The 17,559-nt window shown below is 47.5% G+C and overlaps 1 protein-coding gene and 1 long non-coding RNA gene across 3 annotated transcripts in view; one reads left to right on the forward strand and one right to left on the reverse strand.

The window, feature by feature from the left end:
- LOC133265375 (vascular endothelial growth factor receptor kdr-like) overlaps positions 1-1,511 on the reverse strand; it is a 124,572-nt gene extending 123,061 nt beyond the window's left edge. Inside the window, exon 1 of one of the 2 annotated variants that reach the window (XM_061445834.1) lies at positions 760-1,511. In XM_061445834.1, coding sequence (XP_061301818.1) covers positions 760-823 — 64 coding nt within the window. In that variant the 5' untranslated portion in view covers positions 824-1,511. The remainder of the gene's footprint in view (positions 1-759) is intronic. The other variant, XM_061445837.1, reaches the window with a different exon arrangement.
- On the forward strand, positions 764-16,840 carry LOC133265387 (uncharacterized). Its single transcript, XR_009741943.1, has 3 exons — positions 764-903; positions 1,633-1,749; positions 16,585-16,840. It is a non-coding gene; the product is annotated as an uncharacterized LOC133265387 (long non-coding RNA).
- The last annotated feature ends 719 nt before the right edge of the window (positions 16,841-17,559 follow it).

The following is a 17,559-nucleotide window of genomic DNA, read 5'->3' on the forward strand; positions in this document are numbered from 1 at the left end:
GGAATACGTTAAATCCCTGCATGAATGCAAGAAACTCAAGAACAGTGATGCTTCACAGTGTTTCCAGAAGCTGTCCTCTTGATATTAAACTACAAGAAGATTATAATATGCTGAAGAAGCCAGTCTGGTGCTGTGAAATACATTCACTATATATATATGTAAAAGAAATAACCATTACTGTCATAAGGAATTCCCCAGTAAATAACAGACCATCTCTCTTACACCATGTGCAGTGTCCTGAATGAATAGCGTGGTAATCCAGCAAAATCCGTACGCTTAATGAGATAATGAAAACTCATACGGCAGATGGAAAAGCTCTTCTAAATCTCATTAACCTGCCTCTTGGCTTTTTCAGCTATAAACCCGGGAGTAACTCCCGGGGGACACAGCGCACTTGGAGTGGGGTGAAGGACAGCTGGAGAACCGGGAACCTGACCCAGCGCCTGGGCCGAGGAGGGGACAGAGCTGTATGAGGAGTGAGTTAGGCACTGAGCTATGAAAGGTGAGCGCTTCCTCGAGGGCTGCAGCCGCACAGCGCCGGTCCCCACACGGCTCCATCACCCCATCCCCACTGCTCCCGGAGCCGGTCCATCCCCATCAGCGCCCCCGCCGGGCGCGGTTCCGCGCCTGCCCGCCGCTCCTGAGCGCCTCCTAGCGTCCACCGCGCGCCACTCGCCCTGAGGTGCGGAGCGGGGCGGCCGCGGAGCGGGGCGTCCCCCCCCGAGGTAACGGCGAAATCACGGTGTGAACGGGTCTTACCGTGCACCAGGAGCAGCCCCTGAAGGGCGCAGACGGCCAGGGCGGCGCTCGGGCCGGGCAGCATCGCCGGTGGCTGCGGTATTCCCTTGCGAGGCGCGGGAGGAAAGGTCCGCAACCCGGGACGAGTTTTCTTTCCAGCAACAAGTTAGTGGAGGGCTGCGCCCTGGAGCGGGGAGGGAGGGGAAGGACGAGGCGTGCAGGAGTTCCCACTTGTTGATTCCAGTTAAATCGTTCTTTCCATTCACTGCTTCATCCTTGGGCTGTGGATTCTGTTTCCTTTCTTCCCGAGGTGCAGGTTTTACCCTTTTCTTTCCCCTTTCACAGTAACTTTATTCCTCGTTCTCTATTTCCCGGGGTGGCAGCGGCAGTGGTGCGCAGCCTGAGTAACCCGAGGGGTTAAAAAGCAGAGCAAAAGCACCACAAAAGTTTGGCACAAACTTTCCTCCTGTAGCCAGCGAGCCGCTGCTCCGAGCAGTCCTTTGCCTGGAGTTTGGGAGTTTCGCAGAGCCTTCCCTTCCCTGTGTGCCTCCAGCGAGGTGCAGGTGCCGCAGGGATCGCAGTAAGAGCAGAGCTCTCCACTTCAGGGCAAGAGGCAGCCCCACGTCCCCTTCCTGGCTACCTGCCGGGGGCCACCCCGCAGCGCCCGGGGGCGGCAGCCGGCAGCCAGTGGGGCTTGGGCATGGCCAGTGCCCACCTAAGGTGTTCTCCTCTGCCTCCCCCCCACCCCGCTGGGCTCGGTTTGCTTTCGCTGGGAAGTTTGATGCGATTCTGAGATACTTTATAGGGACAGGAAAGAAAAAAAAGGAGGAAGGAGAGACGTCACGAGCCGAGGCAAGGGGACTTCACTCGCCCTCCCTCCCTGTCATTTCACAGAGCTCCTGGATTTCCTGTTGCTGCTGCCTGGGATGGGGCAAAGAAATGAGCCGAGTTGTTCCCCGCTGCTTCCCTGCATTGCCTGTTCCTGCACAGCCAGAGCTGCGTGAGCATCAGGTGGCAACACCTTCCCCCAGTCCTGTCCCTGCTTATCCCAAAGGTGGCCAGGGTGGTGGGGCTCTCGGGGCTCCAGGGGAAGGGGAGTGCAGAGGGACACCACCTGAGAATCAGGCTCTCTTGCAGGAGCACTGTCTTTACCCCCTCTCCCCTGGTTATTTAGAACTTTGTGATTCCCTTTGTGCCACTCAGTGTATCCTGCTGGAATGCCACCTCTGTCCTCCCTGTACTTTTTGTGGCAGCCACTGTTGGGCATCTCTTTTCCTTGGAGCACAGAGAAAGTTTCTTGTTTGAATAGGCTATTTCAGGCAGCCCTGATGGTGTTATATAGCACAGCTGCCTCCCTCATCTCTCGCAGCAGCTGCTTCTGTGTCACCTGAGCATTATCTCCGTGCATTTGGGTGTCGACAGGTCCACCCAGGCGTGCAGGCTTCCAGCCTGTCCATGCCTTTGCATGATTTCAGCAGGGGGGAGCACTCCCATGTTGGTGGGGACAGTGTGGTTTTGGCAGGGGACACACCGATGCTCCCCCTTTCTCCTGTGCCCTGGGAAACCTCTGTCTTTTCCTGGTTCAGGGCTGCTCCAGCTGTAAGTGCCTCTTGGGCCGGAGCAGCTCCAGCTGTGAGGGTCATAAGCGGGGCTTGATTGGTGCCAGGTGCCCTGGGAGTTGTCCTGATGTGCTTATGGGGCACCTGTGGAAATACAGCCAGCACTCAGGTGTGATGGGGAGGGACTGATTCTGTGCTGCTGCAGTGCACATGCCAGGTATATGGCTCAAAAACCACTGCCCTGTGCTGCTGAGGAGAGTGGTGGAAGCTCTCTGGCTGCTTGCACAGGTTGTCATTCCCAGTAGTGCCACAAATGAGACACGGGTTAAATGACCTATTAAACCTTACAGTAAAGCACTGTCAGTCCCAGTGGCTGAATGGTGGGGTTTGTTTACATGGTTTTGTTGCTCTTGCTCAGTCTGTTTTCAAAAGAAGGGAAGGATTACACCTTATCTGAGTGTGTATCAGGGGTTCCAGTGAAACTGAGCTGTGACCAGGGTATTAAGAAGTTTTTCATGCCTCTATTATACACTTCTAAATTATTAATATGCATAACAAATATGTGTGCTATAAAATGCATTAGAGCAAAGTGAGACATAAGTATAGTTCTGTGAGTACAAATCCATACGTTATCCTTGCAGGGCAGAGGGTCAGAACTGATAGCTGGTGTAGAAATGTCCCAGATTCAAACAGTGAATTGCACACGGAGTAGCCTCAGGTATTTCCAGTTCTGTGAACAAGAAGCATCACTTCTCATGCACAGTGTTAAATCAGGAATGCTTTTCTCAACACCATATGATGCCACCTCTTAATGACATATATTTCCATACAACTGCCCAGATCATTCTGAGATGACAAATGCATTTTCTATCCCTAACATGAAGTTGTAGAACATACAGCTTCCCCACATCTGTATTACAGTAATGGACTTCCAAGTAGTTACGCAAAGCCCAGTCTTACAGGGAGCTTAACTGAGGAATAAAAATTCTACTTTATAGAACTGTCATTTATTTTTCATTCACATGGAGGTGTTTAAGAAGTCGTTGGAGGTCAGTGACCAGCTGCTGGCAAACCATGCTATGGTTGTGTAATGCCCCACATAACCTTTTATCTGCTGCTAAACTTCATTGAACTTTTAATTGAGATGAAGTGCCTCTGGTGTGTAGTTTCACCAGGAATTCTGTGTGAGAACCTGGCCGAGTGGGCCTGGGAACCCTTTTTCATTCTTGATTTTCTCCCTCAAAATATGCAAAATGAGAAGTACAGTTGGAGGAATGGCACAGCTTGTTCCGGAGCATCTTCATGTGCCTGTGGCAACCTCATAGAGTCCTAGCAGACTTCCCTAACACAGCAGCATGGTCTGTTCATACAGATGGGAGAAACAACTTTCTAACTGGACTAGAACCTCTTCATCATAATACAACTTATTTTGCCACGGCGGTTATTACAGCCAAGGAACTCAAAATTCTTTGCTAATATTAACAAACGTCTTAGCCTCACAATACTCGTGGGAATTGAAATAAGGCTAGAAAAGGTCATTTCATTTCCAAATGAAATGCTTTTAGCTTTGAAAAGGCACCTGGCAGTATTTGTCATCTAAGTAGAATAATAACAGTGAGGAGATGGAGGTTACTGTGTCTGGTGGAAATACCAGACAACTGGGATGGAGAGAAATAACCTGTAAGAGCTTGGCCTTATCAGTATCAGGGCTATGGCCTCACATGTTGTGAAGCACTGGGTGTTTTTAGGACCAAGGCAGTGTAGTCTGTGAGACTAGAGACTGCCCCAGGGAGTTGCTTGGCCATCCCCTGGAGCATCTTCCATCCTTTATGGCATTGGCCTGATGTGGAGGATTACATGTGTCAGTCCCTTCTGTCAGCCTGGCAGGGGACGAAGGGCTGGGCAACCCTTTGCTTTGTCTTGCTTCTCTGTTGGTGCTCACCACAAGTAGTCATGTATCTAGGAAGTGCAGCAGAGGGAATGGCTGTTGATCAGAGCAGGGCCTGGAATTGCATCCTCCACTGTGTGCTGTGTTTAGCTTTAGCCAAAGGTAAAATGTGTCCAACCTAAATGCAGCTGTCCGAATGCGGGGTGTCTGATCTGGGTTGCTGTGCTTCGTGGCTGCAGAGATGAACTCTTCTGACTCATCCCATCTGTGCAGACCTCTGATTTACAAACCTTTGGCACATGCCTGTTTGCCTCCCTCAGGAGGAGAGGGAACAGACAAGTTTAACCTATATATCTAAGTTTGATATGGGTAATTCTGCCCCGTGTCCTCAGGTAGAGGTACTGAGACACAAAGACAGCCTTTCCTAAGAGCTTTGTGGAGACGGTCCTGACCAGAGGCACATTCTGCGGGATGGAGCTATTCTCCAAAGCAGCTCCTGCCCTTTCAGCTGGGGAGTGCTGATATTCACAGCTGTGTGCTATGCTGGTGAGTGCTGGCTTGGGCTGCCAGAGCTGAGCTTCGCCTACGGAAATAGAAGAAAGCAGAGCAGGGTAAGGGATTGAAAGACTGTGTTCATGTTTTTCTGTGTTGGTGATCTTCGATAGGAGAGAAGAAGGGTAGGGACTACGTCTAAGGACAGCAAGTTGGCAGGCCCATAGATTTTCACTGCTGTATCGAGTTCTTTATCATTTTCCTGAGAGGATCTAGAGCACGTTTTGGATGGACAGCTTTCCATGCGCTGTAAATTCCAGTCCCCGGAAGTGGTGGTGGAAACAGACACTGCTAATTTGCCTTGCAGTTCATTGCATTGTTCTGGGATAAAACAGGGCACATCCTATGAATTCGGCTATTATTTATTTGAGGTATAGGGTGCCTAGGAGGCATATGCTAACCTCCAGGACAGGTGAGGTGCTGGCTACATATAGGTCTCTAAGCCAGTAGACAGAACTAAAGCCGTCACTTTGTAGGATATGTAGTCTATTCCCAGCCCTGCATCCCTCACACAGACAGTAGCGTTGCCACAGTAGCTGCCTTAATCCTGTGGAGAGCTGCAAAGCCATCGCTGGGTGTGCCTCTCTCCACAATCTGCTCAGGCTGTCTTTTATGCACACACATCCTCAGTCCCTTGGGGATCAAAAGACAAGTTCACATTGGCAGTCTGTGAGCAAACAGGGTGGGGAACTTTGTGATGAAAGCATTGTTCACTGGAAAATGGCATGTTATGAAAACAGAAACCTTCTGTGGGAAGTCTCAGTTTGGAGTAACTTCAGCTAGGGATGCAGTTTCTAGGGAAAGAAAGCACCATCCCAGCCCTGCCTGCAGCTTGGTGATCTCCTGTGGGTGCAAGGTCTGCTTTCAAGACACAAGCCTGAATTAGGTGGGAAAACTGTGCTCAATACATCTAGCAGGAGTCCTCTACGTAGCAAGTCCATTGGCTCTCTTGTGGCTGTTTCATGCAGCTTCTTGCAGACACGTTTGCTTCCTTATTCCTTTGTTTTGAAAAATACAGGAGACAAAAAGGCCTGAAGAAAACCCCATTTGCTTCAAACACAGAACGGGAACAAAATGTTTCTGTAGCTGGGACAAACATTTCCTGCACAGCCTTGTTCAAATACACAGTCGTGCACAGGCGATTAGAAGCCCCATAGCCAGAGATGTGGGGCCAGCAGAGCCACGGGCACGTTTCTGGTGACTTGCTGCTCCTCTGTGGGATGGCAGCTTCAGAGGAAAGGACAGGAAGCACACGCAGTCATTAACAGTCTCTGTGCAACTTTCTTCTTTATACAAGAAGGGGAAATAAGACAAAAGGTTTAATGAATCACCCAAAGCCACGAAGCAAAGCTGGAAGAAGCCTGTCAGTCACTTAGGGCAACAACAAAGCAGAAGTGTAAGTACAGCAATATACCGCAAGCAGTTTTGTTCTTGAAAACTGTCAGAAATGAGGAGTTTTCCTCTGATGTGACCTTTTATCCATCCCGGCTACCATCCTGGTGGGTTCTTTCCTCGCTGTCTGGTTGAGGCTTGTCACTGCTTGCATCTGTGCCCCATTCCCAGCCTGATCTTTCCTTACATAGTCTTTCTTGCACTAGTGCAAAAGCATTGGGGACCTGCCTGAAAAATTCTTAAACACGTGTGTTCATACACCAGAGGACAGCAGAACACTTCATCCTTCTGCTAAAACATGGGAGATTAAAGGGTAAAGACTATTCATCTCCCGTTATATGCTGCTTTGAACCATATCTGTTTTTTTGAGGTTTAACATGGGAGGAATATGTGATGTTCTGTCTCTCTGTGTTTCCTCTCCAAGGTTGTTTTTGAACATCTCCTTGTAGCTGTTTGACTCGACTCCTTTATAACTGAGTCTGCCTGGGGAGATCCTTACAGCTTATAAATATAATCTAGGCCCTGGGCCCATATGCCTCATAGGAAGAATCAACTGGTTTGGAGCAGGAGACAGACTTGTGAGCCAAGAGTACAAAACAAGAGAAATGGTGGGGAAAACAAATAGCCATCAACAAAGGGAGGCAGGCACAGGGTTTGATAGCTTGTTCTGCTAGCGTTTGTGGCAGAGAGACAAAGGTACCCCCCTAATGAGGCAGGAGTTCATAAGCCAGCTTTCATCCATACACAGTATTTCAGGTAGGAAAAGTATTTCATGTCTTTTAAGGTTCCTTCGTCCAGATCTTCTCCCTGCAGTGACCTTCCTCAGTTAGAGGCCAGATTCCATGTGAAAGCTTTTCCTTCGCCAGAATATGAACTTCAAAGTGTGAGAAAGATGGGTTTTCTCCAGCCGTAGGTCTCAGAGTGAGCGACCAAGAATGCTCTTTTTATTTATTTTTCTTTGGATTCTAATTCCCTCTTTCTCTCTCTTTGGGGATAAACCAGGATATTCTTAGCACTTAGGCTAAGAAACATGGTTCATTTCCATAGTACTCTGAAGACATTCCCTTTACACTGAAGGTTTCTGCTCACGTCTTCAAAGCATGTTCACCAATTAGAACTGTCTGATTCAAATAACTGGAGTGGAGGGGGAAAAGCCTTAGAGGAAAAAAAAGCACAGACAGGCCTTGACAAGTGGCAAGGCAGACCAACACTGGCGTTTCCAGAGCACTCACATTAATCAAGACACTAGCCACATTGATCACAAAAGTGTTAGGGTTAATTCAACCGACAGCACAGGGCTGGAATCTTATACTGTGGGCTTTTTAACTGGCACCAGAGGGACACTGCGCCCCAGTTTATCACTTAAGTCTTAAAATATTTTAGTGCTTACTCCAAAGACTTTTAAAAGCTGTGTTATAGCTGCTACACCCACTCCAGCCTTTCCCTACTCATACTGCCTAGTGCAAACTGCAGTAGGAGTTTAGGATCAGCCTGTCCTAGCCTATTTTCTCACCCTGTTTACTACCTCGTAGTGATTGCAGCATCTGGAGCAATGTGAGATGTTCCCTTCAGCACTGACCTGGAAGCCTGATGGGGAGAGACCAGGACAGCCCCAGATGTCCCACTCTCTGGGTAAGCCATCCAGCAAAGCTCTGCAGTCCAGCCATCAGCTGGAGAGTGTGTGGTCCTCTTGCAGTGATGTGGAGGTCATTAATCATGACACTATTTTTGATTCCTGTTGCGTATGCTGCAAGAATATGCTCAGCCCTCCTTCCACTGAGCTGCCATCTTTCTGTTAGATTTCACAAGTAAATGCTTCTTGCCTCCATAGGAGAGCATTGAGATTATCACTGATTACACTAGCTCCAAAGTAAACCAGAGAGAGCTACAGACTCAGTGCAGCCAAGCTTGTGAGGCAAAAATAGCAGGCTGGTGTGCTGAGATGATGGAAAGAATCAAAGAGACATTGTCTACCAAAATTAAAATGTCTGCAAATGAGCTTTCGGGCAGTGCAGAGCCAAAAGAAATGTTTCTTCCATGGACTTATTTATTGTGGAAATCTGAAAGGAAGCAGTTGCTAAAGACAAATGGACATTGTGCTGGAGGTTTTAGAAACGAGACATGGTGGCACAAAGACACTGATAGTGAAACTGCCATCACTGATCTTCATTGTCCAAGCCAAGAGGGACTGAATAAAAGCTTGAGCTGAAGCCAATAGAAGTGAATGGGAAGATTCCCACTGCCTTTAATGAGTTTTTGGCTCTGAACCTAGATGAAGAAACATAACTGGCAAGGAATAAACTGGATTCTCAAGATCCTTTCACCTTTAACAGAGAAGAGTGGTGTTAGTAAAATGACAGAATTCGTTTATGGTGCAGGGGCTTCTCAGAAGGTGGCTATGTCCCACACTGAACAAAAAATCTAAGCTCCTTGTGTTGTCCTCGACCAGGGCAGGAACAGCAGCTATCAATCTGGAATCTTGAAGCAGAAACACCCAGCAGAAAGCCTCTCTTCCACCTTTATGTTAGCAGCTTTGGCATCCTTTCTCCAAGGCCAGCCACTGTTACCTGGAAAGGAAGAGGTGCCATGCTGGAGAGGACAGAGGGCAACTGTGAGCAGCCATCAATAGAAACAGAAAGTGCTTCAAGAAATAAGCACCTGCCTCAAGACTGCAGTGTGTCCTTATGATGGAATGACTTGGTGCAGCCCTGGGGCACTGCAAAACCAAGACTCATGGGCACAGTTAATTGTAAATTCAGGAAGGAGGTGCAGAGAGACCTTACAGGACAGGTCCATCTCTGTCCAGTTCCTGCTCACCCCAGAGGGTGGGTGTTGAAGGAAAGCAGAATTATTTCATCTTTGTTCCTCGTCTATGCTTCAAATGGAATCCAATCTTAGGAGACCATGATGGCTTTTACAGGCAGGCAGACTTGGATATAAGAGTCTTTCTCAGCAAGGTCACCGAGTGAGTCAGTGCAAGGCCAGGAATAGCGCTCAGGACCAGCATGGCTTTGTGGAGCTGGAGACAACAGGCTCTCCTTTGTCTCCCACCCCGGCCAGGGAGGCCAGCTCAGGCCCTTGTTTCAGCACAGTCCATGGCACGAATTTCAGTGATAAAGCATAACACTTCTTGGATGCTGTTTCCTGTAGAAAAAAGCTAGCAAGACCTCGCAGTTCCCAGCCACTCCATTCTGCTGGTTTGCCTGTAAATGAAGTCAGATATGTTCTTCCTGTTTCGTGCTTTTCCTCCTCCAAGTTTCTCCATTAGCAGTCTCTTAAACTCAGTGGGGTGTCAGACATTAGGTGGAAGGAATGATCAGGGCATTAGCCTCTGGTTTGACAGCGTGATTCAGGCTGTTTCTCTGCCAAAGCCCACCTGTATGTTCCTGGAAAAGTCACTGGATCTCTCTGTCCTATTCCTCATCTGGAAAGCTGGGTTAAGGATATATCCCAAAGACACAGGGTTCTCATAAAAGTTGTGCTTCAGACTCTGCAGGAACACCAGCTACTGAGTACTCTAGTCATCCTGAACAAGGAATTTCAGCCTGGTTAGACACTGGATTTACTAGCAAGGTGACAATGTGCTTCGGGGTTGAATGGGAGAGGGATGTCACTGCAGCCTCCCATGGCACCATGGTGTGGGGATGAGACTGACTGGTTCTGGGAAGCTGTATTGAAACTGCAGTACAGTAAAGCCTGTGTCCCATGGCAGGTGAGCTTTGCTTGTCTCTGCCCATGGGATCAGTAATGGGTGAAGCTTACAAGTGAAAAAACCCACTGTTCCTCCCTTATAAAAACCTCAAAACTTAGTGTTTTCTGGGGGCAGGCACCTGCTATCTCACAGCCTAACATTTAAAGAGCAAAGCAGTTCTTTTGAACAGCCTTAATATCCCTAGCAATGCCACAAGGCTTTTTTTCTGTAGAGATTCTTTGTCTTCTGGGCATCAGGAAGAATGGGAAATGCTGCAGGGATTTTGTGCATTAAACAGCAGAGGTGGGAATAGCAAGGGTTTTCAATAGGAGAAGCAAGGATTTAAAGAGCAGCTAGGTGGGCTCTGAAGGTTGACTTGTGCATTTCTCATCTCTGTTTCTATCTCTTAGCATTTCTTTGTGCAGTATTTGTCTTAGTCTCTTGGCTGGTGCGTTGGGCAATTAGGACTGAGATCTCTGATCACAGCAGCCTCCTCAGTTTCGTATCAGGTAGTGCCTTCTTCAGGTGAGGGTTAAACTCACAGTCTGTTTTAAAAATGAAACCCAAACATGAAACTGCTGCTTCATCTTTTTTCTCTTCACTTCAAGCTCCTACAGCCAGACTTGCCCATTGCTCCACAGAGCACAGAGTCCACATTCGCTGCTGGAGAAACTGCCATCTGCAGCTAACTGCACGTTTGCTCTGAAGCTGTCTCTTTGTTACTCATATGATTGTGCAATGATTGGTAGGTCATAGAAAACTTTCTCTTCTTTGGAATCCAGGGACAGCCTCGGATATGTTGTTCCTTGCTACTGGCTAAATCCAAGGTGGAATTGCAAGCGCGAAGGCAAGTTGTGCTGCTCCAACAGCCACCATGCTGCACAGAGGAGGCCTTGGCCTTTTTGCAGGAAGGGGCCAGAGGAGAGCTCCACTGCTTCTGCTTTAGGTTTGCCTCAGTCCAGACTCGGATTTCAAAAACAAAGGACCAAATCTCTCAAAACCAGTTGGGAAGGAGGGGAGGAATTGCACTTCTCTCTGTCCACACAGTGTGTCACCCTTACTCCATGCCGTTGTGCACTCATATAACATTCCTACAGATCATAAATGGCTTTTAAAGGAGCCAACTTATGGACTTAATGGTCCATAAACTGGCACTGTGCAGGTGAAATGGGGATTTTACTCATGACATCTTTAGCCTGCAGGAGCATTAAACTAGCAGCTTCTTTTGAAGGAAGGGGCAGCCTTGGCTCACGAGCCATTGCAGTATCCTGCCAGCACCAATGGGTTGCTGGGGGTGTTGCAAAGCCAAGAGCTGCCTCTTCCTTCCCAGCATTATCCCAGAGCACTAAGGAAAGCAGTCGTCCATTCCTTCAAGATTCATAGCCAAACATCCTATTCCCATCTGCCAAATGCTGCTTGCTGGAGCCAACAGGCATGAGCACCAACACTGACAGCAGAGCCTCCTTTGCAAGATTTGACTGCTGCTTTCACATCAGCCAAAGGCAAACAGACTTTTGAGCTCTCATTTCTCCCGCAGCTCCCCATGACCTCATCCCATGTTTCCAGATCTTCCCCTCAGCTCTCCTGCATCTCCTTCACTCCTAGCATTTGGTTTTCTTTCATCTGCTTTTGCAAGACCCTCACCTACCTGTCCTACCCCATCAGCCTTTCTCATGCTGTTACTGGTAGTGCCATACTTTCACCTTCATTTCCTGTTTGGACAGTTATGCCACTAGTCCATGCCTAGCTACTGTGCTGTCCCAGTGTCCCTGCACAGTGCCGCTATTGCTCTGCACTCCTTGGGTTTCATCACGAGCATTGTGTTACTCTGGGTTTGACGTAGACTGCACCACCCTGCTCCAGGGAACAGCAGGTTTGACCTTGGGCAGTCTGGAGGGAATGTGCTTTTGGTAATGGTATCATTCCCACTTTCCTTGATGAAGTAGTGATGACAGTTCATGTGGAAAGAAGTGAGGTGCAGGATCCCTTTCCAAGGAGACATGTAATTCCATTGGTGCACCTGTGGGGGTTCAGCACATCCTTCTCTTCCCCAGCTATATTGGCTTTATTCTCCATTTCAGGGTTTTTGTGTTACTCTGTTAGAGGTACATTGCAGTGGGCTCAGAAAACCCATCACTCTCGGTGGGGCTATCTCCTGAGTAAGGGAATATTCAAAATGTACCGAAGTCACAGTCTTGCAGATGGAAACTGATCCAGAGATGTAACAAAGAGCATTTCAGGAGGTACATTCTGCCAATTTTATGCACTGTATTAAAATTCAATAGGCATGAAACGACCAAGAAATCCAACACTTTTATAGAAATTGTTTAAATATATAAGCTGCATCTTCTGTAAGTGTACATTGGCAGAATCAATAGAGCTTTGCTGCTGTACACTGCCTTTCTGTGCCGTTTCATTAAGTAACAAATGAGTTGTCTGCCATAGATTGTTGGAGTATGGTCACAAATTGTAGACTGAAATGATTAGCCTGTGTTAAAGCATGTAGCATTCTCCTAGAAGAGTCTTTCTTTTAGTCCTGTGAACATCAAAATAATGCTGCAGCTTGATGGCTGAATAATAGCATGCTTCAAATCCCTTCTCCTAGCCCCAGAAACCTGAGCTGAAGTTTAGATGTCACTTTGACAAGTAATGTCGTGGCATTCTTACAGCTCTAATATTAACTCAATTCTGTGTGATGTGACTGTTCTCTATCCTCTTCCTTGAGTCAGGAAAGCAATGCCCCTGAATGACAAGGAAAACATTCCACGGTCAGCTGCTAATACTTGCTTTTTACCATCCAGTTTGGCAGTAGCTTGTTACAAGTGCTGGCCTGGAAAACAATAGAGATTTTGCAATGGTTTGCAATGTTATGGTGATGAAGAATTATTTACTGCTTCAGTCTTGTAGCAATGTTGGTGTCAGTCCTCCACCCTCTCGAAACAAAAAGCAAGATAGGGGAAATGCTTGAGAAATGGAGAAAAAGCATGGATCTGATTTTGACAGCAAGCGCCCACTGAACACTTCCTTTCCCCTGGGTGAGTATCTTGGCTTCCTCCTTTCCATGGGCCACATCCCCCTGAAAATGATGGTAGTTGCTTAAACTGAAAAGTCATGTTGTTCAGTTCCGATCCTGGCTTCTTTTAGTGCATTTTAGCAGCTGGAAATGAGGAGGAGAGCCAGCAGCATGGGAGCAGCCAGCTCCCTGTGTGCTCCAGCAGCCGACCCACACACTATAGCGTGGGGCTGCTGCCATGGCTGCAAGGACTGTGCTGCTCTGAGCAAAAAAGCAGCAAATCTTTCTGTGACCTCAGACATTCCTTCTGCTTTTCTCAGAGAAGAGAGGCAGGTTTAAGACCTGTGGGGTGCTTGCAGAGAGGCAGCGTGTATCTCAGGATGCTGGTAAGAAATAAGACTCACTTGGGAGCAGCATGAAGGTGAGGGAGAAGCAGCTTCCTGTAATGTTCCTCATTTAGCACAAAACCATTTAAGAACGTAAGACCATCAATAGTATTTTCATATCAGAGATTCATCTTCTCCATCATCCTGTCTGATAGTGGCTCAAATTAGAGGTATGTAAGAAGGCAGTAAGGAAATAGGTCTTTTCCAGGGTTAGTTTCCCAGCCTGCAACCATCTGGGCACGTGCTGTCTGAGAGGTGGTGTCTTTTTGCTTAATAACTCTTGGTGTCTTTGCTATGACCTTAACCACTCTCTTCTTGAGGGCATGGATGCATTTAATATCCACAACAAGGTTTTTCATAGCCTGTCTGCAAGGTGCAGGCAGAAGCATCTTCCTTTAAGAAGCCACCTGTGCACGACACCCCCAAACGAAGACCATAACCCCCTCATTCAGAAGCACCACCTTCCCTGGCCACAGCCCTGCAGGAATTCATTCTCTGTTTCCTTTCCCTCCTCATGACTGACCTGTGCCACTTTCCCCCACGTGACAGTGGTTTTAGGGTCCCTCCAGGCTCTGCAGCTCAACCTGAGGGGCCTCAGAGGGGAGTTAATCATAAAGGTGTTTATTTCTTTCTCATTCTTTTAAGAAGCCTCAAGATACGAGCATGTAAATCCCAGCCACAGACTGGAGTAAGCCTGCAGTCTCCATATGGAAATCACAATGGATATCTGATAGTGCACTGGATGGTGCATTCCCTCTGATTTATCTGAACGCAGCACTGTCACCAGGGACTATCTTGCCCTCTATTCTTGCATGATACGATAGTTAAAAGCAATGCTAGAGATGATTTGATCGTTTGTGTTTTCAGCTGCCTGTGGTCTATTGCCACGTGTTGTCTCTGATGTGACAGAGGCCCTGAGAGCCATTATATGGGAAACTCCAGGGAAAATGGGAAAGCTGCTTATTTTTCTTGGCATAGGAATGATTGTTCTGGCCAAAGTGAGTCCAGTTTTGCGTGTGTTTATATCATGCTTCATTATTTGCATGGCTGGCCCTGGTATGGGCTTCAGGGGCTGGTGGTTTTGTAATTTGTACAACCCTTGGTCTGTGCCTTTGCTGTAGTTGTGGCAGTTTCCTTTTTTATTACCACTTCCTCCTGAGGGAGCAGTAATTCATGGTCAGAGGTTAACCTCATTTGCTGAAGCAGCCAACTTCTGCGCCAATGCCTCTATAAAAATGGAGAGTGGGGACAAAGAGATGGGAAATAAATAGAAGAGATACTCTTCCAATGACATACACAGCCATTCTTGTTGAGACATAGAAACAAAGGGATTTCTGTAGTGGCTGGGATCAATATCAAATCCACTGTTTGCCTTTATCGGTATAGCCTAACAGTTCTTTGGAGGAAAAGAACAACTCCATTAAGTAAAAATTGTGGAGGCATCTGCCTGTAATGGGCTTTGCTCTCTAAGCCAGTCTGCTTCCTGAGCCAAATGCCAGTTGGTGGGTACCTTACAGCACAGTGTTCCCTTATCACTACAGTTGTATACAGCTCTGGGTCCTCCCCTTGTGCACACAGCACTGTGAAGCCCTTGACTTGGATGACAGTTCATGGTAATGAGTTCTGCAGATTAGCCAGGCATCAAGATGATTCTTTCCTTTGCATAGTGACGGCAAGTGGCTGCAACTCAAACTCTCACACTTGTTAAGGCTTTCTCTACCTACAGCTTTAGAAGGAGCTGGGAAGATGTGTTGCATGACAGAAGCTGCTGTGAGGCTTCACAGCATGAGGGACAGGACAGGGTTTGTGTTATGAGACCTTGAGTATTGATCTGTCTGGGCAGCTCACACTAGTGGGTGAGAGCTGAAGTTCAGGGGTTAGTGACTGGGAACTGGAGTGCATTCCCCTTAAAGGCCAAGCTCTTGGAATGACATGGATGTGCCAGCTGCTGCTGGCAGGCTTTTGGGTTTTTCTCAAGGTAGATTCTAGCCTTTGTATGTATGTGTGTGTCTGCATGTCTGTGTGGGACTATGGAGTGCAAAACCAGAAGGCAGTATTGGTGATCAGGCTGTTTACCCAAGCAGTCATCAAGCTCAGTTGCTGGTTTTACGGCAGGGCCTGTGGTTTGATTGACTGCTGTCAGGAATAGTCTGTTCTAAGGGATTGCTCACATCTCACCCACCAACCTGCTCGGCTGTTTGAGTGTACACTGAGATCTGTTTTCTACTGTACATCCAGCGTTGTACTGTCAGCTAATGTCTTCTGGTCTTCCCCTTTAGCCACCGAGAACAAGTAACCACCATCACTGTTGTTGGCTATTGCTTATTGATTAGCAGATCCGTTCCTGGAACTAACACTGACTCAGATGCGCTAAAGTGAGCAGTAATAATCCATCTCCTTCACAGAACTGTGGGAGTTGTGTTCCTCACTAAACCTCCCTCCATCATCCCATGGGGTGGGGGTTGATAGGACAAGCTCACAGCCGTGGGTGGGCATCCTGTGTGTCTCAGACAGCCTCAGGCGTCACCTCCCCTGGGTGTAGTGAAGCTACTTCTGATTCCTCATAGAGCTCTGTCCTAATTTTGGCTCAGCATAGATGCCTCTGTTAGCACTTGTGGACAGAGCAGCTTATCAGCCTTGGCTGATAGCTGGCAAGCTCTGCAATGTATAAATCAGTCAATATGTTCTTAATCCAGTCCCCAGAAATGGGCTGAATGGGATAAGGCAATAATTTTAGGTTGCAGGAGTCATATTCAGCTAAGATGAGTTGGCAGCTTCCCTCAGACTGGAAGAAAATATCCTAACTACAATAAAAAGCACTCTAAAGCCTGGCTCTGAGTAAGTATTGGGCTTTGACACTTAACGGGAAGAAGCCAAATTCCCAGCTGCCAAGAGGATGCCCAGCTCCCAGGAATGTAATCTGAGATTCTTGGCTCACTTTGTCCTAACAGTTTAATAGTCATTTAGGCTAAGAAAAGCCCTGAAGTATTGTCCATCAAAGTGATTTTGAACATAAGTTACAATTGTCCAGGGAACTCCTCTAAGTAGCTACAGGGTCGATTGCTTGCTGCAGTCTGCAGATACCCTCATCCCAGTACCTTGGCTATCCCCATCCATCTCCAAACACAGCCCTGCCCTGTCTCAAACAGGCTAACCAGAACTTGTCATGGAGAGGGAACACCAGCCCGTGAACCCCAGTCTTGTGCTAAATTCCCATGGAAAACAATGTTGAGGTACTCATCCCTGGGGTTATTTTTTGGCAGGTCCTGTTTGGTAAACTGCCCGTGTTCCGTGTTTACTGATGGGAACAGGGTGGGTATCGCTGCTGCACTGAGTGATTCTAAATATATGCTGCATCCTTTCAGCAACGGATAAAGCAGCTCCCCTGGTTTGAACCAAGGGACTCCAGCTCCACTTTCAGAGCACCCAAACTGCGTGATCCGCAGGCTGCAGGATTCCCTGGTGACCGACAGAACATCCTGGAAAAAAACCCAAAGCCTAAACAAAACAGGCTCCTGTGAGCTAAATACAGGGATACACAGGAAAAGCTTTTAATCTTGGATAGACAGTCAGAATTGTCCTGCCTTCCTCTCCCAGAAAATAAAAAGAGAATCCTATAAACCATGTTTTACTGTCCAAGACATTGTCTGATAAATGAGAATGGGAGGGAGGAAGTGAAAGAAGAGGGAACACCTTGAGAAAGGATGCAATCCTAGGCTTGGCTTTAGGACTTGAATACAAAATGCACCTCATGTTCATGGATATAGACAAAGTTTCTCTAAGAAAAATGTAGATGAGCAGCATCAGCATTGCATTTAATTGTCTTTCTTCTGGTTTGGACAGTTGTTTTTGTGGGGATCAGTGAAATCTCACCTCTGGCAGGAGAACAACGAACAGTGTTAAAAATGTAAATCCCACAGAACTAAATGCACCTAGAAACAGCTCTATAAGGGCGAGAGGGTGAAGCTCTGTCCATGTGGAAGATGTGCTCAGGCTACGGGTTATCTTTGGGGCATTTGGAAGAAGTTTTGTCCTTTTGCATCTCCATGCAGATCCCATGCTGAGCAGATCTTGGCCAACTCCAAGCCCTGAAGAGAGGTATCCAGGATCCCCCTGCATTCAGTCATACATCCCAAATTTCCTTATCATCCTCACACACCCAAGCTTGTTTTGAGTCTTTCTCTGACTGTTTGGTTCAAGTCAGCTTATGATAAGAAGTAAAAATCTCTTTATCCTGAATCTATCCCTGTTTAAGAAACAAGCAGGGGATTTCATGAGGAGCAAGGAGAGATTATGCACGGAGGGGAGCAGGGAGAAGGCTGACCCCAAATAAAGCCTGT

Source organism: Pezoporus flaviventris, unplaced genomic scaffold, assembly GCF_033815535.1.
Source record: "Pezoporus flaviventris isolate CSIRO_AGI_PZ_B2104156 unplaced genomic scaffold, CSIRO_AGI_Pfla_v1 ptg000005l, whole genome shotgun sequence".
Taxonomy (NCBI): domain Eukaryota; kingdom Metazoa; phylum Chordata; class Aves; order Psittaciformes; family Psittacidae; genus Pezoporus; species Pezoporus flaviventris.